The sequence below is a fragment of the Pinus tabuliformis genome, chromosome 5_1 (assembly GCF_031772625.1).
Source record: "Pinus tabuliformis cultivar Carrire ecotype Pingquan chromosome 5_1, CPIR1, whole genome shotgun sequence".
NCBI lineage: Eukaryota > Viridiplantae > Streptophyta > Pinopsida > Pinales > Pinaceae > Pinus > Pinus tabuliformis.
In genome coordinates this window covers 932,888,040-932,915,351 of record NC_142305.1, presented here as the reverse complement: position 1 = coordinate 932,915,351, position 27,312 = coordinate 932,888,040, and the positions used below count along the sequence as shown (strand labels likewise).

General features: G+C 43.3%; 1 protein-coding gene across 6 annotated transcripts in view; it reads right to left on the bottom strand.

Moving 5' to 3' along the window:
• Positions 1 to 27,312, bottom strand: part of LOC149167844 (lycopene epsilon cyclase, chloroplastic-like) — a 548,933-nt gene that overhangs the window by 387,722 nt on the left and 133,899 nt on the right. For all 6 annotated transcript variants that reach the window (XM_089433192.1, XM_089433193.1, XM_089433188.1 and 3 more), the window contains exon 2: positions 20,614 to 20,785. In XM_089433192.1, the coding sequence (XP_089289318.1) occupies positions 20,614 to 20,785 (172 nt within the window). The remainder of the gene's footprint in view (positions 1 to 20,613; positions 20,786 to 27,312) is intronic.

Below are 27,312 nucleotides of genomic sequence, written 5' to 3'. Positions count from 1 at the left end.
ACCCTTCACCGGTTACTCACCCACTGGCCTCAGTTGGGCCAATTAGGACCACACTACCATCTTTATTGCCATCAACACCTAGTGAGCAGGGTGGACAATATGACTAGATGCCCATGGGGGAGTATTTCAGGGAATGGCAATCCATGGGGGAAGATTTCAAGGCAGCTCTATCTTTCAGAGACTATTGCCAGCTCAAGTAGAATGAGAAGGGCCAGAATTATGGAGGCCAGGCACGTAGAGATCTGAGTTGCAGCATACTATTGGGAGGATGTACTTCCCTACATATGATGGCACTACCAAGTGCACAGCTCGGGCCTAGGTGGAGAAGCTGGACACTTATTTCTAGTTCAACAAGATGATAGAGGTGGAGGGGGAGGCACACGACTGGTGGTTTCATGGCTTGTCTACTCTGTGGCATGCCAATGTGACTTCCTATGAGGATTTCACTAGGAGAGTGGCAGAGCGTTTTGATCAGAGGGATCTGGAGGCTCACTTCAGGGCGTTGACCCAACTCAGATAGACGAGTCATCCAAAGCAGTACATATCGGAGTTTCTGAGAGTCTCAGTCATTGTGTCAGATTTATCCGATGTTAGGAGGGTGTACACATTCATAGAGGGGTTGCTCCAGCCACTGCGTGGATTGGTGAAGTCATGCAGACCCTCTTCGCTACAGGAGGTTGTGACATGTGCTAGAGACCTGCAAGGGGCCATCCCTAAAACCCGAGCACCGATTCCTTCACGCACTCCCTACCATCAAAAGGGAAGTGATACTACACCACCACCACAGAGAGCAGCCCAGGGGCGTGCACAGTTAGATGAGGAGACTATGAGGGACCTCATGAGGAATAAACTGTGCTTTACTTTTCGGGAGCCCTTGGCACCAGGCTATCGATGCACAGTGGGCAAATCCCATTATATTGAGGTCTTTTCAAATAGTGATCAGGAGGATGATGTGGAGTTGGAGTATGGTGGGGGAGACAGTGAGGGTCTGGCAGAGAGGGGACCACCACCACCACCACCACCACCACCACATGGGGGAGCATCTTTTACACCAACTAAGGGAGTCCTTGCTTCCTTATGCGGGGTCCCCAAATTTCTGACTCTAAGGATCAGAGGCACAGTTGTAATATCCCTTATCAGGAATATTCCTCAAACACAAGCAAACTCCAACCAGAGATGGACTAGGAGGGCATTTACCAGATATGTCACCTCTGAAAAGAGGACGAGATTCGGAGGCTACCTGGCCCTTTCCAGACTCTGTCTAAGAGTATAGGAGAAACACACAAGTGGTATAATAGCCAAAAATGCTCAAAGAGATACAAATAACAATGGTGCAACATATAACATTATAACCATACGCAGATACTCAAGAAATGTAGAGAGAATACTAAGCCATTTTATTATACTGAGTAATAGAATGAATACAGGAGGTGATCAGAAAGATGGCACCTCGACTTGCACAAGGCAAGTGAAGAAATACACTCAGAATAACAAAAGAATGACCCCTCTCTGAACTGCATCCCAATTGCTGGAGAATTGTTGTGCTGCTGCTGCTGCTAGAAATCAAATGAGGATTTGAGGCTGCTCCCGTCCTCAGAAAAGGCTAAAACTCTGGAATTGGACTCTACTCAAGAAACCTAGAAAAACCCAAAAAGCTTTTTTGAAATGGCCGACCCCCTAAAATCACCCCCTTGGGGTTCTGCGCAGTCCCTCAATGCTCTGCATTGCCACTGAATGAAACCCTCCAGAAACCTGCCTGCAACCTCTGCCAAAACTCTCCAATATGCAAGGGCTGATCCCCTGCTCTATCTCTCAGCACAAATCCTACTGCAAACCCACAACCCAGAGCTCCTGCCAGAAAGAACTGCGTCCCCCTCTCAGTGTTGCACAGTCCTCCAAAACGCTGATGAAACTGATGTTGAAATGCAGATGAAACTATTGCTGAAATGCCAATGGAAATACCTTGCCCGAGCAGGCACTCGAAGTCCCCCGGGGCTAAGGGTGAGATCTCCGAACGGAAACACTCAATGCACTAAACAGCGTTGCAAACTAGCTAAACAGCCAGCGTGCTCTAAGTCGAAATGACTATCACAAATGCTCATAACTTAATGATCCAAAATGAGGGGGCTCCTCTCTCCTTTATAGCCTTTCCCTCTCTCAATCCCAAGGCTCACCTCCTCCTGCGTGATTCCTCTCTTGCCACGTGTTTCTTCCCTCCTGCGCAGTCCCTCCATGTGTCTGCGTGGGCTCCATTTTTGTGTCCCCCTTTGGCCCCTTTGGCTCCCCTTTAAATCACAACGTTGTGCTACTAGGAAGTGACTTTTTATTCTAAAAGTGAGTTATGTCCCCTTTCCTCACTTTTTTTATTTACAAATAACTATAGAAGGCAAAAATTGAACAAAATCAAATATTCCAATTAGCCATAGCTAATTAGGAATATTACAACAGTGTAGGGGCAGTGTGTCTCAGTCCTAGTATACAATGGGGCTACCCATAACTTCATTGATGCTCAGATGGTTCAGAGGGGCATCACCACAACAGAGGTTGAGGGATTTTTCGTTCTGATGCCAGGGGACAGAACAATGCAATGCACTCGGTATGTTCCTGCCTTGACAGTGACCATGGGGAACTACTCGATGACAGACCATTTATTCGTAGTGGACGTACCCGATACCAACATAGTGATGAGTGTCCAGTGGTTATACTTGCTTAGCTGAGTCACCACTAATTGGAGGAAGCTAGAGATGGAGTTCATCGGGCCAGATGGTAAGTTGGTGGTCCTTAGGGGCATGTATTCATATCCTCCACAGATAGTTTCGGCACATCGGATGGAGGCAGATTTGAGGCATGGAGACAGACAAATTCAATTCACAATCATAAGAAACATTCATATCAACAGGTGAATCAGAGTCATCTACCTCACCTCCATTTTGTTGGGTGGAATTTCTTGTTCCTGTCTTTCCAACCTCATCAGGATGAACACTTTCAAGTGTCTTTGTCAGCCACTTTGGGGGACCTTTCTAAGATGGTCCAGGCTGCTTAGTTGATTGAGTTGGGACTGAATCAAGATTGTGTCTCCCAATTCTGTCAATCACATCACTCAAAGTATCATCAGTGGTTGGAGTTTCATGCGGGGGAGAGAGTGCTTCAAAAGAATATTCCACAGGTTGATCCAGTATAGGAATCCCCCCTTCAAAATCTGAAATCTGATTATCAAATTCTTGATATGATTTTGCATTTGTGAATCTAACCAAGCAATCAAGTTGTCACTCAATAACATTGTCAGCTTTGAAAGATTCAAGAAAGATTACATCTCTGGATACAACAAATTTTTTATTGACTTCATCACAGAGATGGTATGCTTTGGAGGTATTTGAATACCCCAAAAAGATACACTTACGACTCCTTGCACCAAGTTTGTTTCTATTTACCTTTGGTATCAAGGCATAACAGGTGGAACCAAAGACCCTAAGATGCTTTACCGAAAGAATGTGCCCATACCACATTTCATAAAGAGTCTTGTTTCTAATAGCATTAGATGGACATCTATTCTTTACATATACAACACATAGAACTGCATCAGCCCAAAACATCAATTTTACATTCTTGAAAAACATCATGGAGCGCACCATATTTAAGATTGTCCTATTCAATCTTTCAGCTACTCCGTTCTGTTGGGGATTATAAGGCACAGATGTTTGATGCTTGATCCCATGTTGGTGAAGATAGTTTTCAAATTCATTTGAAGTGTATTCTTTTCCATTATCAGTGTGAATAGAGCCCATATGAGATTGTGCATCATTTTCAATCCATGTATGAAAGTTCTTGAATGTTTGAGAAGCATCAGATTTGTTCTTCAATAACTAAACCCAACACATTCTAGTGTAGTCATCAATAAATGTCATCATATATTTATTTCCATTTGCAGAAGGAACAAGCATTGGACCACATAAATCTGAATGAATGAGTTCAAGTTTTTTGTGTGCTCTGGAATGTGAATCATGAAAAGACTATTTGCTATGCTTTCCTAGAATGCAAGCATCACATTGCTTAAGTTTCCTATGAATTGTAGGCAAACCAATATCACCACTTTTCTTCAATAAGCGGAGGTTGTCATAGTTCAAGTGTCTAAATCTAACATGCCATAATAAACTTGATGGAAATGTACCTTCACATAATAAGAATTGTATGAGAAATTTTGTGCACGAGCAGAGGTACCTTGCAGCTTGAAAAACCTTTCTTCTTCTATCCCCGACATGACAAGTGAGTGATCTGATGCTTTTCTCACCTCAACCTTACCATCAAACGTATGAATGGAGTGTCCTCACTGGCGGATGTGGACCAGGGACAACAAGTTTCTCCTCAACTGTGGGAGATATAAAACATCATGCAGAAGAAAGTCTGGAAGACCATGCAATTTAAGCCTGATTGTGCCAAGCCTAGATTGATTTGTCTACAAAGTATACTACTCCATCAACATTGTCAGTAAATTCTTCAAAAAAATCTCTTCTAAAAGTCATGTGGCAAGTTGCTCCTGAATCAAGCAACCAATCATTTTTCCAAGAAGCAAGTGAAGCATTAAATAAGTCTTCATTTACTCCAATATTACAGTGTGCCACAACATAGTGAGCGGATTCAGGTGCTTTACCTTTCTCTTTGTCATTAGTTTTACCTTTGGGTTGGTTTCTTTCCTGCTCAATTCTGTCCCAAGGCAACTTGCATGTGGATGCATCATGTGATCCATCTCTATTGCAATGTATGCAATGCAAATCTGACTTTTCACCTTGAGAGTGTCTACCCCCCACCTGAAATTTCTTCTTCCTCTTCCTCTTCGACCAACTCTTCCTCTGGAAGAATCTTGAGCAAGATTCTTCTCTCTATGTGCAAGATACACAGCCTCTTCAGAAGACTGAGGAGTTGTCTTCTTCCCAAAAGCTTCCTCTCTTTCAGCGAATTTTTCACAAAGGAGTCAAAGGTAATTTCTTTGAGGTTTCCATTTGCTTGCAATGACTCAAGATAATTTGAGTAAGTGGGATAAAGTGCCTTGACAAAAGCTATCAGAGGAATGTCCAGTTCAACATTAGTGACTTTGATATCATGCATAATAGATTTTACTTCTGATGCAAGAGCAAGGGGGTCATCATTTTGTAATTCAAGGCTGAACAATTTAATCATGAGTTGAACAACTTCAAGCGCAGAGTGTGAGTCATAGAGTTCCTTCAGTTTTTGTAAGGCTTTGAAAGCATTTGAAAATGGCAAAATATGGTGACTCACCTCTTCATTTACTGATGTTGCAATCAAGGCATAAGCCTTGTTGTTCTTATTTTCCCAAATGGCGAATTCCTTGTCTGAGGTAGGTTGTTCTAGTTCTTTGTCTCCATCTCCAACACACACTCCTTTCCACAACCCATTAAAAATGTGAGTGTGTTTGATTTTCCATGACCATTCTGGATAGTTCTCCTTGCCAATGAGAACCACTCCCACAATAGATATCAATGAATGCATTTTAAAAAATCTGTGTACTGTAAAAAAAATGTACTTCTGTTGCCAATACATTGTAAGAAATTGCACTTCTGGTTGTAAAAAAACTACAATTCTAGTGTATATAACAGAGGTATATATGAGGGAGGGGTTATGTGGTGGAGGGGATATCTGAGGGAGGGTTATATAGGAGGAGGGCCCAATGGAGGCGCAATGAGATATTAAAAAAAATTGTGATATCACAGCAAATCCTGATGTCTTGGAGATTAAATTAAACGTCGGAGTGTAGGATTTGTGCTATCCTTTGTAAAGATCCGGCTAAAGCAATGTCTAAGGATGACAATTTACTGAAGGAAGCGAAGAAGCTACCATGGGAAGACCGACTTTCTCACAAGAACTGGAAGGTTCGAAATGATGCCAATATTGACCTTGCGTCTCTCTTGGAAACCATTAAAGATCCTAAAGATCCCCGCCTTAGAGAATTCGGTTTGTCTTTCAGAAAAATCGTAGCAAAAGTATGTGGAGGTATTATCACACAACGTGCGGGAGGGGCCGTATGGGAGCAGTGTATGTGGAACAACGTAAATGTAAAATGGGCAACCGCAATCGCAGCAATTAAGGTGAGAGGTGTGTGTAACACATGTATGGCATATGGGCCAAGGAGCAGCAACAGGAGTATGGAGTATGGGCCGAGGAGTAGCGACAGGAATATGGAGTATGGGAGGTGCTGGACAGTGTGGGAGTGATGGTATGGGAGCATATACTTTCATAACAATGCATTCATAACAATAAAAAGAGGTGTATTAAACAGTGTGAGGGAGGTGTTATGAATGATACTAGTGTGAGGGAGGTGTTATGAAAACAACGTTGAAAACAGTGCGGCTCAGAGCCACAATGGCACCACAGCAGTCGAGTCCTGTCCCGCAGTGGCATTCTCGGCTCGACCTTCGATTCTGCTTCTGCAAGTTTTGGACTCAGCGGAGTTTTGATTTGGGAGTGCTACTATCCGAATCGGAGGTGTCAATATCAGATGCTGGAATAGGCACCACAGTACACTCAGAGGTGTCAGTTCTGCAATATGGGCAGAACATAGGCAAAATAGGCAGAAAAGGAGTTACAAGGGCAGGAATGCTAAAAATAGAGTTGGCTCTGATACCATGTCAGGCTAGGAGGTAACTCCTCAAATGAGAATCTATTTATTCATTTGGGTTGTTCATAGTTATATACATGAGGGAGTGACTCTTGAGTTTCATCTCCCGATGACTCTTCATTTTCTCTTATTAATTATTTACACTATTTACAATTGTTCACCCAATCCCTATGTTTAGGTGTCAACAGATTCGATGGCTGCACTTAGGCGGATATTACTACAACACCACTCATCACATGTTCATCGGTATGTCACCTTTCCGTGCTTTATATGGTTATCATGCATTATCTTTCGCTGATATTGTTTTTGGAGACAGTCAGGCCCCAAAGGCCAAAGATTGGATCCTAGGGAGCCAAGACATTCTCAAGGCTCTCAAGGAAAACTTAGTGACAACGCTGAATCAACAAAAGATGTATGTCAATAGGCATCAGATTGAGAGGCATTTTGGGGAGGGAGACTTGGTGTATCTATGGCTACAGTCGTATAGTCAGTCTACCTTGAAGAAGAAAGGTACCGAGAAGCTGCAACTGTGTTTCTATGGGCCGTATAGAGTGGTTAGCAGAGTTGGAGATGTGGCCTACAATTTAGAGCTTCCCCAAGGGAGCAAGATTCAAAACATCTTCCATGTTTCGTGCCTCAAGAAGGTGCTGGGACAACAACTGACAGCAGTTGTAGAGTTACCCTCGCTTGATGATGAGGGGCGTCTGGTTTTGGAACTGTTAGTTTTTTGGTAGTATCGGAAGTGCTCTAGCCTTGAAAATTGGTGGAGAGTCTAAGGAACGTGAGTTCTAAAGAACCCAGAAACCGTTTGGTGAAATTCCACCCGGATTGTATTTTATTAAAATAATTAATATTTTTAATGGAGTTCTGAAGTCTAAACTTAGGGAAATTAAAATATTAATGGATATTAATCAAAATATGGATGAGAGTGATCTAGAAGGCGGATCAAGTCATGTTTTAATCCTATTCATTGATTAGAGACTTAATCTCGGCCATTGAAGACTCAATAGGAAAAGTATAAAATGGAGGCTTGGGGTTCATTTGGAAACACACACAGAGATTGAGGAAATCGATTTTCTGAGGTGAGAAGTTTTCAGGAGGAAAATCAATTGGGGAGATCTTGCAACTGAGGGGAAGGGAGAATCCAGGAGAAGGACTTTCTGGAAAATACAGAAAATAGAGGCGGAGAGAGCTTGTAGAGAGTCAGCACAGTCGTTGGGAGCGCTGACGCTGGGCTAATCTGGGCCCACGCAGTCCTGACGCAGAGCTAGAAGGGCCAGCGCAGAGAAGAAAAGCTACCTGTCATGCAGAATCCATAACTGCCAGAACAACTGGAACTGCCAGGAACTGTCGAAACTACCGGAATTGTCAGGTACAACCGGAACTGCCAGAACAGCAGGGAAGCTGATGCAGAGGGCAGAGAAGCTGACCTGGAGCATGAAAGGCAGGCGCAGAGCCTGAAAGGCTAGAACAGAGCCTGAAAGGATGACGCAGGGCCTATGCAGGGCTAGCGAAGAAATAACCAGGGTTAGCCAGTCTTGTGCCGGATCAACCAGAGTTCTGTCAGGTGAAGTGAGGTAAAACTCACTCATATTTTTCGCCAGTAATTTCTCTGTAAATGATTGCTAGATGAGCATCCTAGATTTGTATTCAGATATTCTCCTGCATAATAATAAACCCTTAGAGTTGCTGCACCGGTTTTCTCGCATTGGGTTTTTTCGGGGACTAGTGTGTCCTATGTATCTTATTCTTTGCTCTGTTTTCTGTTTCATGAGATCAAATATTTAATTAGTGTAGGTTATAGAAGTAATTTGCTTCAGTATTCAGAAGAATAACTTGATGAATGTAACTTAAAAATCAAGTAGGTGAAGTAGATTTAGATTTGTTGCAGTTGGGGTTCCTTCGAGTATAGGAATTTTCAAGGGAACCGGAGGCCATTCTGGAGATTCGGGAAAGGAAGCTAAGGAGCAGGACCATCAGGGAGTTTTTGGTGCATTGGAAGAACTTGTCAAATGAGGATGCCACCTGGGAGGGTGAGCACATATTGGAGCATCCAGCGTTGAAGTTGCTTGAGGACAAGCAACATTTGGGAGGGGAGGATTGTAATGTCCCTTCCTAAATGATTTTGTTACAAGTTTAATTTCCCACAATTTTGGATAATTTTGATGACCATGGAACTTGTCCAATTTTGACTTGAAGGACTTAGGGGAGAAAGAAGGCTGAACTATTTTGTTAGTGGAATGTGGGGGCCACCCACATAGGAAAAATGCACTTGGCTAAGTGTGGAGTTTGAATAGCCTTGGAGGGGAAATTGAAAGGCAAGGAGGGGCCCACATGGGAAGGAAGGCACACAAAATTATAAATAGGAGGACCTCATCTTCACAAAGGGTCTTTTGTCTATTGAACTCACTTTTGTTGCTCGAGCTACTTAGCCGGGTCACTTGTCATTTAGCACCGAGTTTTCTAAGCGGAGAACTCACCCTTTCTTTGGGGGACTTCGAGTGCCACCCTAGGAAGGACAAATCGTACCACCTTGGAGGAGAGCTGGAGGGATTTCTGAGCTAATCTTTTAGCCTTTGCTCAGCTAGTGCATGTTTTTGGAGGACACAGGAAGGGACCACGCAGAGGTTGTTTCAGGGGTCTTCCAGGCAGCATTTGCCAAGACAATTTTGGAATTGGAGCTTCAGTGGAGTATCAGTGTTTTGGAGGAGTTTCAGAGCAGGAGATTGCTACTAGTGGGCAGCATGATTTGCAGCTACATGGGCCTGCGCAGAAGACTCTCACTGGCACACGTGGGAGCTTGAGGGACGAGCTAGGGAGCAGGGGATTGTCGGGAGAAATAAGGGGAACCTTAGAGGAGATCATCTTAGTCTTTGGGTGTGATTTGTGGGGCTTTTCCTATGAGCTACAGGCAGGCCATATTTTCCAACAGTTGGAGGAGGACATCATATTTGGGGGCCGATTTTTGGGGGTCAAAACCAGGCCAAACCCTTTCTGGGTTTTGGTGGGTTTTGGTTGAGGAGATTGAGGTTAATTTTTCATAATTTTCTGAGCACCGGAGGAGGTGTTTCCAGTAGTTCCTTTCCAGCAGACAGTGTAGATTTCTGGGCAGCGCAGAGCATCATTGGAGCCATTGTTGTTAGCATTTGGGCTTATTGTTTTATCACCTGGGCTTTGTCATGCTTGCCATTGAGACAAACCCAGGTCCACTCCTTCCACACTATTGTACTTGCTCCAATTGATTAATAAAATGGCTCAGCTAGTTCTTACTTCTTGAGTTTATATGGGTGTTTGTTGAATGTTTGAAATTTTTGGTATTGTATTTGTTTTTGCTTTGCATATCATTGTTTTTCCTAGTTTGGGACATTATGTTGATTTGGGGTAGCATCGGATGTGCTCTAGCTATGAAAATTGGTGGAGAGGCTAAAGCACATGAGATCTCCAAGACCCAGAAATGGTTTGGGGAAATTCCACCCGGTTAAGGAAATATTAAAATAATTAATATTTTTAATGGAGTTCCTAAGTCTAAACTTAGGAAAAATAAAATATTAATGGGTATTAATATAAAACTGAGTTAGAAGGTTCTAAAGGACATGGATCAAGCCAAATCTAATCTTAGCCGTTGATTAGAGATGTAATCTCGGTCATTGAAGACTCAACAGAAAAAGTATAAGAGGAGGCTTGAGTGTCAGTTAGAGAACACACTAGAGTGATCAGTGATTCGATTTTCTAAAGCGGGGTTTACTAAGAGAAATCGAATCAGTGATCAGAGTTGCATCAAGGGGCAGTGAGTACGAGGCAGAGAGGCAAAGATAGTGCCGAAAGACTAGTGCAAAAGCAGAGAGGTAGACGCAGAGCCAGAGGAATCCATGCAGAGGCTAGCAAGGACTACGCAGAGGCCAGAAGGGCCTGCGTCATCCACACAGGGGCTGCAGGAGTGATGCAGAGAGCCAGAGAGGCTACACGGAGCCTTAGAGGGCTAATGCAAAGGGTTTCAGGCTGATGCAGAGGCCAGGAGGGTTGACGCAGTGCTTCGGATTATGCTGGAGAGGGTTTCGTGGGGCAGACTTTCTGAATATCTGCTTCCAAAGAGAGGTATTACTGCTTGATTATTAATCTGTGTCGGGTGAGCCAGTTTGGCACCCAGTGTATTCAGAAAAAACTACTTAATAATAAAAACCCTCAGCACTGCTACAATAGTTTTCCCAAGTTGGGTTCTTCTGGCGACGATTGTCCAAAAATAACGGTGTCACTTATGTGTTTGTCTATTTCTTTTAGTTGTTGATTTGTAAATGGTTGAGAATGTATTGTGTTTATTTCAATGTTTATATGGTTAAATAACTTGTTAGTGATTAAACAAATAGGCGAAATAAACCAGAGAATACAGATAAAATTTCTAACAGGTAATACTTAGAAATTTCAACATGGTATCAGAGGGAGGTTGCAGATCACAGAAGAGCTGAAGGCGCCAGCTGAATCAGAGAATTTGCAGCAAAGACAGTTGTCCCGAGTGACAGAAGTTGTTCCTAGGCAAAAAGCAGCAGAGAAGGATTGACGCAGAGGGCCTGTGTCATCAGTTCGAGTGAGAGAGAGGCCAACGCAGAGGCTGGAGAAGGCAAAAGGGGCTCACGAGGAGCCACGCAGAGACCAGGAGGGTTGACACAGTTGGCCAAGGGAGCATATAAGCCTTCCCAGGATTATGTAGAGCCTAGAGGCTCAGTACTTCAGTTGTTGGGGCATAGGAAGTTGTGGTCAGATTGCGAGGAGTGAAGTTGGTGGGGTGTTGTTGCTACCGAGACAAAACAGTACCTAACAGGGCAAAACCAAGGTAGAGGGAGTCGCTACCTAGGCGGATTTCTAGCCAAGGAATCCAGATCAATGTTGCAGGTGCATAGGAGATCGGAGAGGTGCGATTCGACAGTTGGTAGGAGGATTTCCAGGAGGGAAATCGAGACTCAGAGGGAGTCTAGCATAGAACTTCCAAGAGGGAAGTAGAGACTCAGAGGGAGTCGAAGAGAGAACTTCCACGAGGGAAGTAGAGACTCAAAGCAGTTGAAAAGAAGAGCAGAGAGATGGCAATGAATGGACTAACGGAGCAAGACAGGTTGGACGGGGTGTCCAACTTTGTCATCTGGAAGGCCAGGATCCTGTCCATTCTAGATAGACATCGCATCAAGGCCTTCGCCTTGAGAACCGTGGCTATCCCAGTCAACCTAGCTGACAATGAAAAGTATGAGGATGCGATGGCCAAGGCGAAATGCATAATCCTTGATGGGGTCGAGGATCATGTGGTCCAACATATTGTTGAGAAGGAGACGGCAAAGGAAATGTGGGATACCCTGAAGATATTGTATCAAGGCACTTCCGTGCAGAGGAAGATGAAACTTGAGAATCAACTGCAGTCGTACCAGATGCAGAAGGGGGAGCAGATAGGTCACTTCCTCGGCAGGTTGCAGGAGATCCGAGACCAATTAACTTCCATAAAGGCCACGCCAGATCAAGAGTTAATGGTGAGGACCACCCTAAACGCAGTCTCTGAGGAGTGGGAGACGTTCGTCCAAAGCATTTTGGGTAGAGTGAATCTTCCAGGATGGGAAGAATTATGGGCAGCTCTTTACCAAGAAGAGATCAGATAGCTGACCAAGACGGGAAGTAGCAGCAAAGAAGCCCAGGTCAAGAAAGAGGAGGAAGAGGATGCAGCGCTGGCATCTGCCGGGAAGCAAAAGAAGATGAAGAAAAAGGACCTCTCTAAGATAAAGTTCTTCAACTGTGGGGAACTGGGGCATTTTGCGAACCAGTGTCCGAGGAAGAAGAATAAGGGAGAGGCATTTGACTCCAAGGCAGCGCCAGTGAAGGCAGAAAAGGAGGTAGAGGATGATGAAGATTATGCCATGAGTGCTCATGTACCTCTAGAGAAGAGGTGGGGAGACATCGAGTTGTAGTTAGAAGGACTACAGGCGATGAGGGGCAGGATTCTTGAGGTACCCAGACTCTCGAATTATACCTAGCTACGGGAGCCCCGAAGTGAGAAGTAGCAGGATGGCGGATGTCGATGGAAACGGATGCAGGTGAAGCGGCAGAGAGTGCTACAGTGCAGTAGTCCCTGGCAGTGCAGAGAGGTTGCAACAGTGCAAGAGGCACCGAGGAGGTTGCAGCAATGCAAGATGGCACAAAGAGGTTTACAGTGGTGCGAGAGGCAGGGAGTTGTTGTAGCAACAAAAAGATTGCAGAGGGAGCACGAGATAGCAGCAGAGGGAGGTTCAACATCGAGAGTGTTTCCAGCCTGACAGGGATGTCAGTAGCTAGGTGGATCAGTCACTTACTTCTCAGTGACTGAGTTGTAGCGCAGTAGCAGTAAGCATTAGCACGATGCAGCATGATGAGCGAGAACTGCAGTACAGATGTAGTGTTGGGAGAGAAAGGACCAACAGCTACACGGATGCAAAGGGAGCTGTCGTACAGATGTAGTAGTGGCAGTGGCAGAGCCATGGGTAGCAGTACAAGATGCAGCAGTGTGGAGGATGTTGGGCGGGGAGGCCTAGCATCAGCACAGGTACCGATGCCGTATAATCAGGGTGATGCTCAGTGTGGAGTATTACTAGAGCACAACCCTCACTAAGAGGGAGTGTTGATTTGGGTAACATCGGATGTGCTCTAGCCATGAAAATTGGTGGAGAGGCTAAAGCACATGACATCTCCAAGACCTAGAAATGGTTTGAGGAAATTCTACCTGATTAAGGAGATATTAAAATAATTAATATTTTTAATGGAGTTCCTAAGTCTAAACTTAGGAAAAATAAAATATTAATGGGTATTAATATAAAACTGGGTTAGAAGGTTCTAAAGGACATGGATCAAGCCAAATCTAATCTTAGTCGTTGATTGGAGATGTAATCTCGTCCGTTGAAGACTCAACAGAAAAATTATAAGAGGAGACTTGAGGGTCAGTTGGAGAACACACCAGAGTGATCAGTGATTCGATTTTCTAGAACGATGTTTGCTAAGAGAAATCGAATCAGTGATCAGAGTTGCAGCAAGGGGAAGTGAGTACGAGGCAGAGAGGTAGAGATAGTGCCGGAAGACCAGCGCAGAAGCAGAGAGGCAAACGTAGAGCCAGAGGGATTCATGCAGAGGCTAGCAGGGACTGCACAGAGGCCAGAAGGGCCTGAGATGCAGTGTTGGGAGAAAGGACCAGCAGCAGCATGGATGCAGAGGGAGTTGTCGTACAGATGTTGCAGTGGCAGTGGCAGAGCCATGGGCAACAGTACAGGATGTAGCAGTGTAGAAGATGTTGGGCAGGGAGGCCTAGCATCAGCACAGGTACTGGTGCCGTATAATCAGGGTGATGCTCAGTGTGGAGTATTACTAGAGCACAACCCTCGCTAAGAGGGAGTGTTGATTTGGGTAGCATCGAATGTGCTCTAGCCATGAAAATTGGTGGAGAGGCTAAAGCACATGAGATCTCCAAGACCCAGAAATGGTTTGGGGAAATTCTACCTGATTAAGGAGATATTAAAATAATTAATATTTTTAATGGAGTTCCTAAGTCTAAACTTAGGAAAAATAAAATATTAATGGGTATTAATACAAAACTGGGTTAGAAGGTTCTAAAGGACATGGATCAAGCCAAATTTAATCTTAGCCTTTGATTAGAGATGTAATCTCGGCCGTCGAAGACTCAACATAAAAAGTATAAGAGGAGGCTTGAGGGTCAACTGGAGAACACACCAGAGTGATCAGTCATTCGATTTTCTAGAGCGGGGTTTGCTAATAGAAATCGAATAAGTGATCAGAGTTGCAGCGAGGGGCAATGAGTACGAGGCAGATAGGCAGAGATAGTGTTGGAAGACCAACGCAGAAGCAGAGAGGTAGACACAAAGCTAGAGGGAGCCACGCAAAGGCTAGCAGGGACTACGCAGAGGCCAAAAGGGCCTGCGTCATCCACGCAGAGGCTGCAAGAGTGATGCAGAGAGCCAGAGAGGTTGCGCAGAGCCTTAGAGGGCTGACGCTAAGGGTTTCAGGCTGACGCAGAGGCCAGGAGGGTTGACACAGTGCTTCAGATTGTGTTGGAGAGGGTTTCGTGGGGCAGACTTTCCGAATATCTGCTTCCAATGAGAGGTATTACTGCCAGATTATTTATCTGTGTCGAGTGAGCTAGTTTGGCACCCAGTGTACTCAGAAAAACTGCTTAATAATAAAAACCCTCAGAACTGCTGCACCGGTTTTCCCAAGTTGGGTTTTTCCGGGGACGATTGTCCAAAAATAACGGTGTCACTTGTGTGTTTGTCTATTTCTTTCAGTTGTTGATCTGTAGATGGTTGAGACTGTATTGTGTTTATTTTAGTGTTTATATGGTTAAATAACTTGTTAGTGATTAAACAAGTAGGCAAAATAAACCAGAGAATACAGATAAAATTTCTAATAGGTAATACTTAGAAATTTCAGCACATTACACATTTCCCATCCTCTTATCTCCATTTCAAGGATAGTCCTTCCCTTATGTGTCATGTCCCTTCTCAAACACATTTATAACAGGGTGCTGCTACACAATTTTGCATAGTTTTGACTAAGGGAGAGGACCCCACACTTTCGACTTGGTGACTTAGTGATCCAGATTTAAACAGAAACGCAACAAATTACAGAGATAACCATATACACAGAGATGCAGCGGAAATAATACTTCATTTCATTAATGTAAAACACTGAAATATGCTTACAAACAGAAATGGAAATAAACCAGCTAGGGCGATGGTAGCTTATCTCTGAGAAGAGATGTGGCGGCTACATGCCTCTGAACTGTGTTACAATGAGGCTCGAAGGCCTATTTATTGTTGAGAAATAATGGAAAACCCTTAACATCCCAAAACCTAACCCTAGAAGATGAAACGCCAAATTGTGGGCCTCGTTTTGGGTAAGTTGGTACATCAACTTCCCGGGGTCGTAACTTTGGCACCCGATCTTCGTTTGACGCGTACAATAGCTTGTTAGAAAGATCTATCCGAGCGCTACAACTTTCGAAGAGTAACACTAGTCTATCATGTTGCTCCCAGATTTCCCAAAAAACGTCGTTTAGGGCCTCAAAACGGCTCCGGAAGTTCAGGACCCGAAAAAACTGCTAAAAATAGTAAATTGTGCTACAATTACGGAAACTGAAAAACTGAAAGAGACAGTTGTGAGGGTCCAAGTGGGATAGGTGGGTGGCCACCAACATCCACCTAGATCATTCCTCCCCCCTTAGGAAGCAATGGTCCCCATTGCATCGAGTTCCTCCATGAGATGAGGAAGCTGTTGCTGAACTTGGTCCCTGGTGAGTTGTTCTACAATCTCTGATGTGTCCAGTAATGGTAGGAAGCATGGTCGAGGGCGGTACACATTGAACACTTGGTGCAGGCGAAGAAATGGAGGAATGTTGTGCTCCAAAGCATTATTTCCCACAACCTTGGTAATGGTGTAAGGAGCATGTCAGCGTGGTCGGAGCTTCTGATGGGCTCTTGTAAGGCGTTCTTTCTGCAAATGCAACCAGACTTTGTTGCCCACCCGAAGCTTGTGTGGTACCCCTGTGGGTGAGAAGAAGTTGTTCCTGTGTTCTTTCATGACCGTATCACTTTGCTGTTATTGCTGCTACTGCATGGAGGAACCCTGCGCATGGGTCATGGATGTGGCAACAATCTTCCCCTTACTTTGGGAGCGAACCAGACAGAAAATGAATTTTCTAGTCTGGGAGATGATCTTGCTGCCTTTCTTGGCAATGTCAAAGAGGTGGCGGTAGGTGGGGCTACCTCCGGTATCCTGTATAATGAATCACATAAAGAAATAATGATAGCATGAGGCTTTGACTCATACACAACATGTCGCCTCCACAAGTATGGTTGGCCTAATAGTACATCACAAACATCCAGAGGTGTAACATCACACAATACCTCGTATGTGAAGGGTTAGATGCTGTAGGGAAGGCGGCACTGTTGGCGAACTCGAAGATCTCGTCCTTGGTGAAGCCACCCGATACGTACGGTTGCGGGTGTGGTGTAGTCGGTCAGCCCAACCGCTTCACGACCTCTGCTAAAATGAGGTTCTTTTGGCTGCCACTGTCAACAATGAATTGCAGCGGCAAACCCTTCACCCACATCTGTGAGTGGAAAAGATGCTCCCCCTCCTCTGGATCTTCAGGCTCATTCTTCTGGATCTTGGCGGTGGCAACAGTGGCACTGGGCTCCGCATCAATGATCTGCTTCCCTTTGCCATTCCCCTTGTCGGGTTCTGACTCAGGGTCGGAACATGCATCTGATTCTGAAGCCTTCAACTCTGCCACCAGCAACTGCTTGGTCCGACACTCACTTGTGTTGTGAGTGGGGCTCTTATGGAACTCACACCACTTTCCTATGTCCTTCTTCGACTTCATGGTGTTGTTATTTTCTTGTGGCTTCGACGGGTTTTCTTGGGTCACCCCGCCTTGGCTTTGTCCTTTGGTCTTCAGATTCGCAGATCCAAAGTCTCTCTTCTTCTGTTTGAACTTTTGCTCGATTTTGACAGCGTATCGGTACGTTGTGCCGAGCGAGGAGATGTTCAGGAACTCCATCTCTTCCTGGATGTATCTGTGTAGGCAGCCGCGATATTTGAGTACCAGATGTAGCTCAGAATCTTTGATACCCAACTGTGTGCGCAGGGTATGAAAAATGTTTGTGAACTCCGGCACATCTTGGTCTCGTCCGTGCCGGAGCATGGTCCACTTTATGTATTTGTCCTCATAGCTTTTGACAGGGTAGTACTGCTCCTTGATGGCATCTCGGAAGGAATTCCAAGTGGGTGCGGCTGAGAACAGTGAGTTCGTACTTTCATCCTTCTGCTCGCAATAGGTTTCCCACTAGTCCTTGACGTGGGGGACTGCTTTGAGAAGAGCGAAAACAATCTTTTCCTGACTCGAAAATTCATGAACAGAAAAATAACCCTCTAGCAGATTTAACCATTTATCTACGGCATCTGCGTCTATCTGACCCTCGAATATGGGGATTTCAAAGTTATCTTGTACCTTAAATGGTGTGGCGTTTCCAGAGTAGCTGTTGGAAGTCGATGCGTTGCCTCTGGATAGCCGCTGAAGGATCTGCGCAAAGTTGTCCATCATCACATTCCTTTGTCACTCGAGGGCTTCTTCGAGCAAGATTTTGATAGGATCTCCTGCCCCCTCGTCTTTCTTTTCATCCGCGATGGGAGGCCATCAAGATTTGTGAGGCTGGTCTTGCAAAGGTTCAACCAGTTCAAGCCCTAACTCCTTATATCCCGACCTCGTTGAGGACATGCAAAGAAAAACAAAGAAAAAGCAAACCACTCTAATACCACTGATTCGGATTTAAACAGGAACACAACAAATTACAGAGATAACCATAAACACAGAGATGTAGCAGAAATAATACTTCATTTCATTAATGTAAAATACTGAAATATGCTTACAGACAGAAATAGAAATAAACCAGCTAGGGCAATGGTAGCTTATCTCTGAGAAGAGATGTGGCGGCTACATGCCTATGAACTGTGCTACAATGAGGCTCGAAGGCCTATTTATTGTTGAGAAACAATGGAAAACCCTTAACATCCCAAAACCTAACCCTAGAAGATGAAACGCCAAATTGTGGACACCGTTTTCAGTAAGTTGGTACATCAACTTCCCGGGGTCGTAACTTTGGCACCCGAGCTTTGTTTGACGCGTACAATAGCTTGTTAGAAAGATCTATCCGAGCACTACAACTTTGGGAAGAGGACCCATGTTGCTCCTAGATTTCCCAAAAAACGTTGTTTAGAGCCTCAAAACGGATCCGGAAGTCCAGGACCCGAAAAACTGCTAAAAATAGTAAATTGTGCTACAATTACGAAAACTGAAAAACTAAAAGAGAGTTGTGGGGGTCCAAGTGGGATAGGTGGGTGGCCACCAACATCCACCTGGATCACTTAGGAGCCAAATCGACTTTATTTGGTTTCTCGTGGAATGTGGGGGCCACCCACATGGGAGTTCGATATAGCCATTCGAACAGCTTGGAAGGAAAGTCTAATGGGTGGATGGAGGGGCCCACATGAAACTAAGAAGGCCCATGGAGTTATAAGGAGAGATCAACTCTCATTTTGGTTTCATCTTTGACATTTGCAAACAACTACTCAACTGTTCACTCTGTTGTTTAGTTGAGTCAACCGGTTGTTTAGCCACGAGTCTCTCAAGCGGGAAATTCAACCTCTACTTCAGGGGACCATCTGTGCTCGCCTTAGGGAGGTAGTTCCACAAGTTTTTTCAAGAGTTTCAGGACAGTGACATAGCACCATTAGCCAGCACAGAGCAAGGAGTGTGTATTTCTGGGCAGCCAGAGAATACGCAGAGGGAGATTGAGGCCAACAGAGATCATATTGCATGTCAGGGAATTAGGAAGCTGAGATAGCAGCACTAGACCAACATTCTTGTTGGGTTTTACAGCCAGCTGACCCAGCGTTCCAGCAATTCGAATTGTTGGGTTGAGGGACAATGCAGGGGCTACTTAGCAGATTTTCGTGGAGCTTGAGAGCAGGTAATTTTGGCCAAGAGCTCATCTGGCAAGTCAGGGGTTGGGTAGTATGGGTGAACCCAACACTTTGGAGGTGTTTTTCAGGAGGTTTGACAAGCAGTTTCCAACAGCTCGAGTTTTGCAGCTACAGCTGAGGTGAGGCTCCAAGGGGGTCGAAAATCAGAGGTCCAAACCAGCCAAAACCTCTTCTGGGTTTTTCTGAGTTTAGGCCAAGGAGTCCAGGGTTAAAAGCATACAATTTTCTGGGCAGTATAAGTGCACTTTCCAGCCATTTGAACTTCAGTAGAGAGGCGGTTTTCTGGGCAGCGCAGTGTAGATTGGTGCAGCAGTTGGGCAGCCTTCAGCTGAGCGATTTTCCCACCTGGGTTTGGTCATGCTTGTCCATTGAGACAATCCCAGGTGCACCATCTTGTTATCTATTGTATTTTGCCTTCAGAAAATTAATAAAATGGCTCAACAGTTCCCTATTTACAACTTTTTTGTGAATACTTAATGTGTATTTCGTTTTAGTAAATTGTTGCATAGATTATTTGCTTGTTATCACTTGTATTCCTATTTATAATCGTTTTTGTAAATTTCTGCACAGATTATTTGCTTGTTATCACTTGTATTCCTATTTAGGATCATTACATTATGGTTCATAATCATACTAATCACCTCGTAGAGGTCATTTATGGCCAAGTTGGGTGCACTGGGGTCTTGGAGTTGATCTATTAGGACACAGAACTTAAAGACTAAAGTTTCCCTACGTTTTTTCACTTTACCTCTATGTAAAAGTTGAGCTATTGTAATATAAAGGTTGCCATACCTAGAAGCACTCTTCCCCTCTAGCCAAAACACAGATCCATGTATGTATTTTCACACTTTGGCCTAGGGGATTGTGTTCCTAGCACTTTTGGCTCAGTAATAGGAGGATATGAGCCAATAGACTGCAAAACGGCAACAAGAGAGGCATTTACCAGGATCTTAAAAGTTAAGTCAAGGACTAGTTTTACATGGAGGAGAGACCATGAGTGCATGTATGAGAATGTTCTCTACACTCTGGAAAGGAAATACATAATAGTATTAACAGATATCAGGAAAAAAATACATATTAATCAATTCTGAGATAAAATCATTCTATAGAATTAGTCTTTAAATCATAACTTGGGAGGCAATAAAAGAGGAAAATGGAAATGAAACAAAAAATGTCATTGATTGAATATAAGTCCAACATGAGTCATAGCACTTAACAGTCTTTGCCATTTCTAACTTTCTAGTTTGGGGTTAACTGAATAGCAAGCCCTTTATAGAGTAATCACGATACAATCTAACTTCCACTTAACATGGAACGCGATGGTTGAAAGTTGTAAAACTATTTCCCGTAATCTCTTCTTTTTCTTCTTATTGTTTGACTGTTAAACTTGAATAATAACACGAATAAGATGAAGTAATAAATACCTTCAAATTCATCCTCCCACACACCATAGTTATTAGTAAATGGCATGTCAGGCCCAACAAGACCAACAGTCAGGCCTCGCTTAGCTGATTCTGCTGCTAGTGATAATCCAGCTGGACCACACCCCATGACTACCAAGTCCAAACGTTCATCTCCAAGTCTAAGAGGTTGCAACTAGAAAATGCACAGATTACTTAGTTTATTCACTTTCAATGTCATAACTGGAAAGAAATTGGAGTGCAAACAATAATAGGCACAACGACATTTTTGTTTTTGGCATAGACATGGAGAATGAAAAGGTGCTTGCAATCATGTATGCTGAAACAAGTGAACAATGTGACAGCCGAAAAAATTAAGTGTGATTAATGATAAATATGTAAATTAAAAACTCACAAGAATTGATTGAAGGGAGAAGAAAAGAATTGCAAATAGGTTAGACAACCCATCAGGAGTTACATGTTGTAATCCTAAATTGATCACAGATGATAAACAAGGCCACAGTAGGCAAAATAACCACTTTATATGCAACCAAAGCACCAGCAAGGGCTTAAAAAACTCAACTAACAATAGGAAACAACATGCAAAGACTTATGATTATGAAATTGGGACTATAAGCATATTTACAATATTGCAACAACAAAAGTTCAGATGATTTGCAACACAATTCTAGCACTATAGAACTTGAAATATCAGAATACAGAACTAAATAACCAATGCAGAAGTTGTGGAAATCGTCAAATAGAACCATATTAATGAAAGAAGCCTCTTCAACAGAATATAGATAAAACAGAAGTTTCTTGAGAGGGTTTGGATGCCAACCCAAGCTTGGAATTTCCAAGCTACAATAGGCATAATACACTTGGCTTAGAGTTAGTCGCTTGAGACTGCCTATTACAACATTCCAACAGCCTGTTCTCTAGATTTTTATCGGCTTTTTTATAATTTCATCTCCCATTTACCCATGGTCTTTGCATGTGGGATAGGTGGCTTTACATAAATGCATCGTCTTTAGCATTTCACCACCTAGTAAAACTCTTGTTACCATTTGTAAGTTTATTTTAGTAACTCCTGTGTAACAACATTATTATTGCCTGCTTTTTTATTTTTCTCTCATTTGAAAATGCTTCACATATTACTTCAGGAAATAAATAAGTACACCAGGATTCAAGATGATCACAACCTTCAAACAATGGGGGTGCCAAAAAAAATCATGGTCTACAGAAGCTAAAAGGTTAGGATGTGAGCTTCGGCCCCCACAATGAGTGACACAAAATCACATACACAACCAAGAACGGACTGCGCCTACAAATACTAATTGATGGAGCAACACACCTCCACAAAATACTCAAAAGAAAGTAATATATTTGATATAATGAATTATTACAAGAGAGGGGTAAGACCCCTATTTATGCAAATGAGTGATTAAACCCCTAACTTGTGGCCTAAGTTAACTTTATGGGGTAGTTACATTATTATTTAATTAATTAATCTTAAACACCTTAATTATTGATATAAGGCCTTATTTAATATAAGAGGATTTTACAAAATATCAACGTAAAAACTGAGCTTCCAAACAAAATAGTTCATACATTTATATGCATACATAAAAGTGTTGTATTTATGTTACCCCTTTTTATGATGCATGAGTGTTACCTATGCATTTCATCACATGTGATAGATATTTGCAGATGATATTGATGGATGATTAATTAGATCCACAAACACTATTACGCATGGACACACTCTCCCTAGCAACTTCCCTTATGTCTTGTTCTGACCACAGTCTCAATGGTGGGTGTGCGGTGTTTAAAAGGGAGTGGTTGCTTGCACAAACAGATGTATGATGTCCCTGGAGCTTAGCAAGATTTCTAGTTATGATGTATTCAGTCTTGTGGTGATATTCTGTGTGGGTACTGTTGTACCAATTTTGTCATAAGTCTGGGGAAGCAATGTACAAAAATTTTCATAGTTCAAAATCATCAGTCAGCAAATTGTTGTATCATTGTAAACCCAAATTTTGCAAGTTGTAATGTAAATGACTAGTATGACAGTTTAATTTTGCAAGTTGTAATGTAAATGACTAGTATGACCATTTAATTTTGTAACAACACCTAGGTAAGCCTCTGGTTTTATCGACGAATTTCATCCTAGGAGGGTTTTTAATCTCACCAAATTATGTGCATTTCTAAACACAGATAATCGGCAGAGTTTTTCCTCCAGCTTAAACCCCAAAGCTAGGGTGGAATTCATTGACAAGGTCTTAGGTGAGTCCTAGTGTTATATCAAGTCTTTGTAAAAGTGTTTTGGGGATAATTTAAGCTATTTGGCTAAAATTGTTTTATTACAGATCACCTGGTCTATACTCGATCATATTGTGTTGCGGAATTGGGTAATTTCATGACGGTCTATATGTAAAGGTGTATTCACCCTTTGAGGGTTGAATTTGTAATATCTGATGTAAAAAATATTTTAGTGCATGGTTCTTCATACTTAGACACCATGGCTAAAATATTTGAGGGTGGAAAAAATATTAATCCCCTCTAGTGTCATGTACATTGTAAAGTTCCTAACTAGGAAAAACAATGATATACAAGCAATGAACAAATTCAACACCAGAAATGGGAAATCAATCAATATTCATCCATGAAAAGCACCATAAACAAGAACCATCGAGCCATATTATTAATTTTTCTTGGAGCAAGTACAATGGTGATGGAAAGTGCGCCTGGTCTTGCCCTAATTGGCAAGCATGTCAAAACCCAGGTGAGCAAATATCAACCCCAAATGCTACACAACTACTGCTCCAAGGATGTTCTACGCTGCCCAAAAACTATACTGCCTGCCAGAAAGGAATGGTTGTAATGATCCTAAACAAGAATTTTAGTGATATACAAAGCATGCAAACAATCCAACAATCAGAAAAACGAAATATACATTAAGCACCCATGGAAACACTGGAAATAGAGAACTGCTGAGCCATTTTAATACTTCTTCAGGAGCCAAATACAATAGCAAAATAAAATGGTGCACCTGGGCTTGTCTCAATGGACAAGCTTGACAAAACCCAAGTGAGAAAATGTTGAACTGAAGGCTGCTACAATTGCTACACACACTGAACTGCGTTGCCCCAGAAAACTGCTATGTCTGTTGACTTCGAAGGGCTAGAATCACTGCTTCTTGTGCTCAGAAAATTATGAGACTTCAGCTACTTGGCCTAAACCCAGCAAAACCCACGAAGGAATGGCCAAATGCTAACCTTAGAATTTTGGCCCAAATTCCCCTTAGCTCCTCTAGCTACTGGCTAAGTTGGGACCCCTGTTTGACCCCTTAGATCTGCCTAGAAAATTCTATAAAATCAGGAGTATGATACTTGCCCAAAACCCAGAAAAACCCAGAAAGGGTTTACCCTTGGTTCCAACCTTCAAAAATTGACCTTTCACAGCTTGGCCCTCCTCCAATTTCAAATTCTGTTGTTGTAACTGATCCTATCAATCTCTCTCCCAACTCCAACAATCCTCCTCAAATGGCCCTCCAAGTGATCTCCTATTTCTCCTGGCCAGCTCCAACTCTACAATTCCTTCCTCCAACTCCCATGTGAGCCTAGTGGTGGCTCTCTATGTAGGCCCAGGTAAATCGAACTGCTGGGATCCTGGCTCTGTTGGCTCCAAGACTCACAAGAAAGGCTGACCCTTTGTTGCTCTCACAATCCTCTAACTCTCCCGACAAATGCTTGATCACTGACAGCTCCAAACTCCCCCTGCGTATTCTCCAGCTAGCCAGAAATACACACTCCCTATTGTGGTTGAATGGTAGTTTTGTACACACTCCCGGAACTCCTAAAATACTTATGGAACTGCCTCTCTAGGGCGGGCACGGATGGTCCCCCGAAGTAGAGGTTGAATCTCCTGCTTGAGAGATTCGTGGCTAAACAACCGGTTGACTCAGCTAAACAGCAGAGCGAACAGTCAAGTAATTTTGATTGCAAGGTGTAAGAATGAATCCAAATGAGAGCTCTCTCCTTCTTTTATCTTTGTGGGCCTTCCTTGCCTCATGTGGGCCCCTCCATCTAGCACTTCGGATTCCCTCCAAACCATTTGAATGGCCTAGTTCGAATTCCCACATGGTGGCCCCCACCTTCCACTAGCAACCAAATTAAGTCGAATTTCCTCCTAAGTCCCTAAGTCGAAAATGTTGGGTTCTTTCCCTTAGCCAAAATTGTGCAAAAATGTGTGGAAACACCCTGTTACAAATGTGTTTGAGAAGGGACATGACAGTCATCCCATCCCAAATGTTGCTTGCCCTCAAGCAACCTCAAATCTCGGTGCTCCAAAATGTGCTCACCCTCCCAAGTGGCATCCTCATCTGGCAAGCTCCTCCAATGCACCAAAAATTACCTGTACTCAAGCAATGCCTAAGCAAGCATCCTCTCTAACTGTTGGTCCCCACTGTCACTACAAAATATGCTCGGGTCCCAGATGTGCCACTGGATCGTGCCTAACCTTTGCACTGTCCTGATATAAAAGAATCCTTCAATACCAAGATACCTGGTAATCCTGTCCGACATGAAGCTCCCCTCGCTCCATTCACTATCCTGCCCAGTGAAAGTACCAGAAGTCCCTTGCTCCATCAGTGACTCGCTAAAGCCCAATGGAAGATTTGTATGATCTCCCCCTGCAGTAGTTGACGCATCCCTAAAGGTTATTGAGTTGTAAAGAGCTGTGATGCCCCAGTTCCCTGCTAGTCCCAAAGTGGTGCCACCATGCTGACATTGTGCTACTCTGACTATGTCATACTCCCCATCATGCACAGTCAGTATCCTCCTCTCCTGGAACTAGATGGTGGAGTAATGAAAGAGGCAAGATACATCCTGCTTGGGCATCTCCATGGCACCAAGGCCTACCCAGCCAAATCTAACTCCAAACTTGTGCAACAACAGAGAATGTCTGCCTCCCCATATGATGAAACCCTCTGTGTCATCCCATGAGTGAACTATATCACCTTCTGCCACGACTCCCCTCATCACGAGTGATCTATCGATCAAATGAATCCCTGCATCCCATAGCGAGACCTGCTGTAATATACCCCTGTTAACAGATGGAATCCCTCTGGCCCTCATCTATAGTCCCTGCATGTGATAACTATATAGGCTCCATATATCGCAGGCTAATCTGATGCATGCTAATCTACCCTATGCCCGCCATTGTGTAGTACTGATGATCTTTGGGAGCCACGTGTGCCAAAGAGCTACCCCCTAAATGCTTCCAAAAGATGGGTATCCGATACTCATAATTGACTCAAGGTATGTGGACCCCTCCTATCCCTGCCAACCATCTCCCTTAGGTCTGCCATCCGCCCTCTCGATAATGTTCCAATACAATGTCTGGAGGTCAAACACATACTGGAAAGTTGCCTCAATCATACATGATATCCTCTACTCATGCATGCTCCTGACATGCCCTGTGGAAAGAGTGACACATGTCTCCCTCGTGACCTGCTCCCTAGGTGTAGGCTCACTGATGAACGATATGCCACCCCTGCAGATGATCAGCTCATCCCCCAACCTGTGGTTGTCAACTCGTGCACTGACCCAATGCCACCATTGAGAAGTCTCTCCCCTAGTGCGTTGAGTGTCATCCCAATATCTCGAGTGAGCTCCCTGTCCCCAGTTGCTCGCGCCCAGAGTGTCAAAGGACAACAGCGAAGTCGTCTATGCCTGTAAGTCAAGGTTGCACGAAACGGGGAAACGGGTACGAGTTTCCGAAACGGGAAGCGATACGAAACGCGACCTCCCCAAATTTTGGAAACGGGGAAACGCAAAATATATATATATATATATATATATATATATATATATATATAGATTAGGAATTTAAGAAATATGTGCAATCATAAAGCATATATGATACATTCTAATTTATTACATTATGATAAAATTGTCAATTGTCAATGCATAGACTATAAGTATCTAAATTTACATCACATTTACTCATGAATAATCACATAATGAAAATAGAAATATCCAAAATCAGCCACGAGAAATTTCTAATTTTTTGTCTCGTGGTTGATTGGGAGTCTCCTCCTACATAGTCGAATGACCTTAGTGCTCTTGATTAAATACAAGTTTCATACCCTAGTACCCTACATTCTCTTGATTATTGGGAGTCTCCCCTGCATAGAGGGCTTTGTTCTCTCGATTAAATACAAGTTCCATACCCTAGTACATGATAAAATCCAATGGAAACATTGAAATCCCCCCAATCCTGAAATCCTGAAAAACAGATAAGTCTGCTGGATTTTGAGTAAGATCTAAAATTCTACTTTCTCCATATGAAATCCAATGACGGCGAAACCACTCTCAAACATCCTGAGTCATTTCATGGTAATGTTAAAAATTTAAGTAAAAGGATGAAAATGAAAAATAGAGAATATCACTTTTACTTTAAGAATTTAACATTACCATGAACTGCATATCAACACTAGGGCAAACAAATGTAAGAGATCTACATTAGAAAAAAAAAAAATTAAAAAACAAATGTTTTTTTGGGGAAACGTGGTCCGTACGGCTTGGAAACGCGTTTCTGACCGTACGGCCACGTTTCCGTTTCGGGAAACGTGGCCGTACGGCCGGAAACGCGTTTCCAGGCCGTACGGTACGGGGAAACGCGTTTCGTTTCGTTTCCTCTGGCGAAACGCCCTCTAGG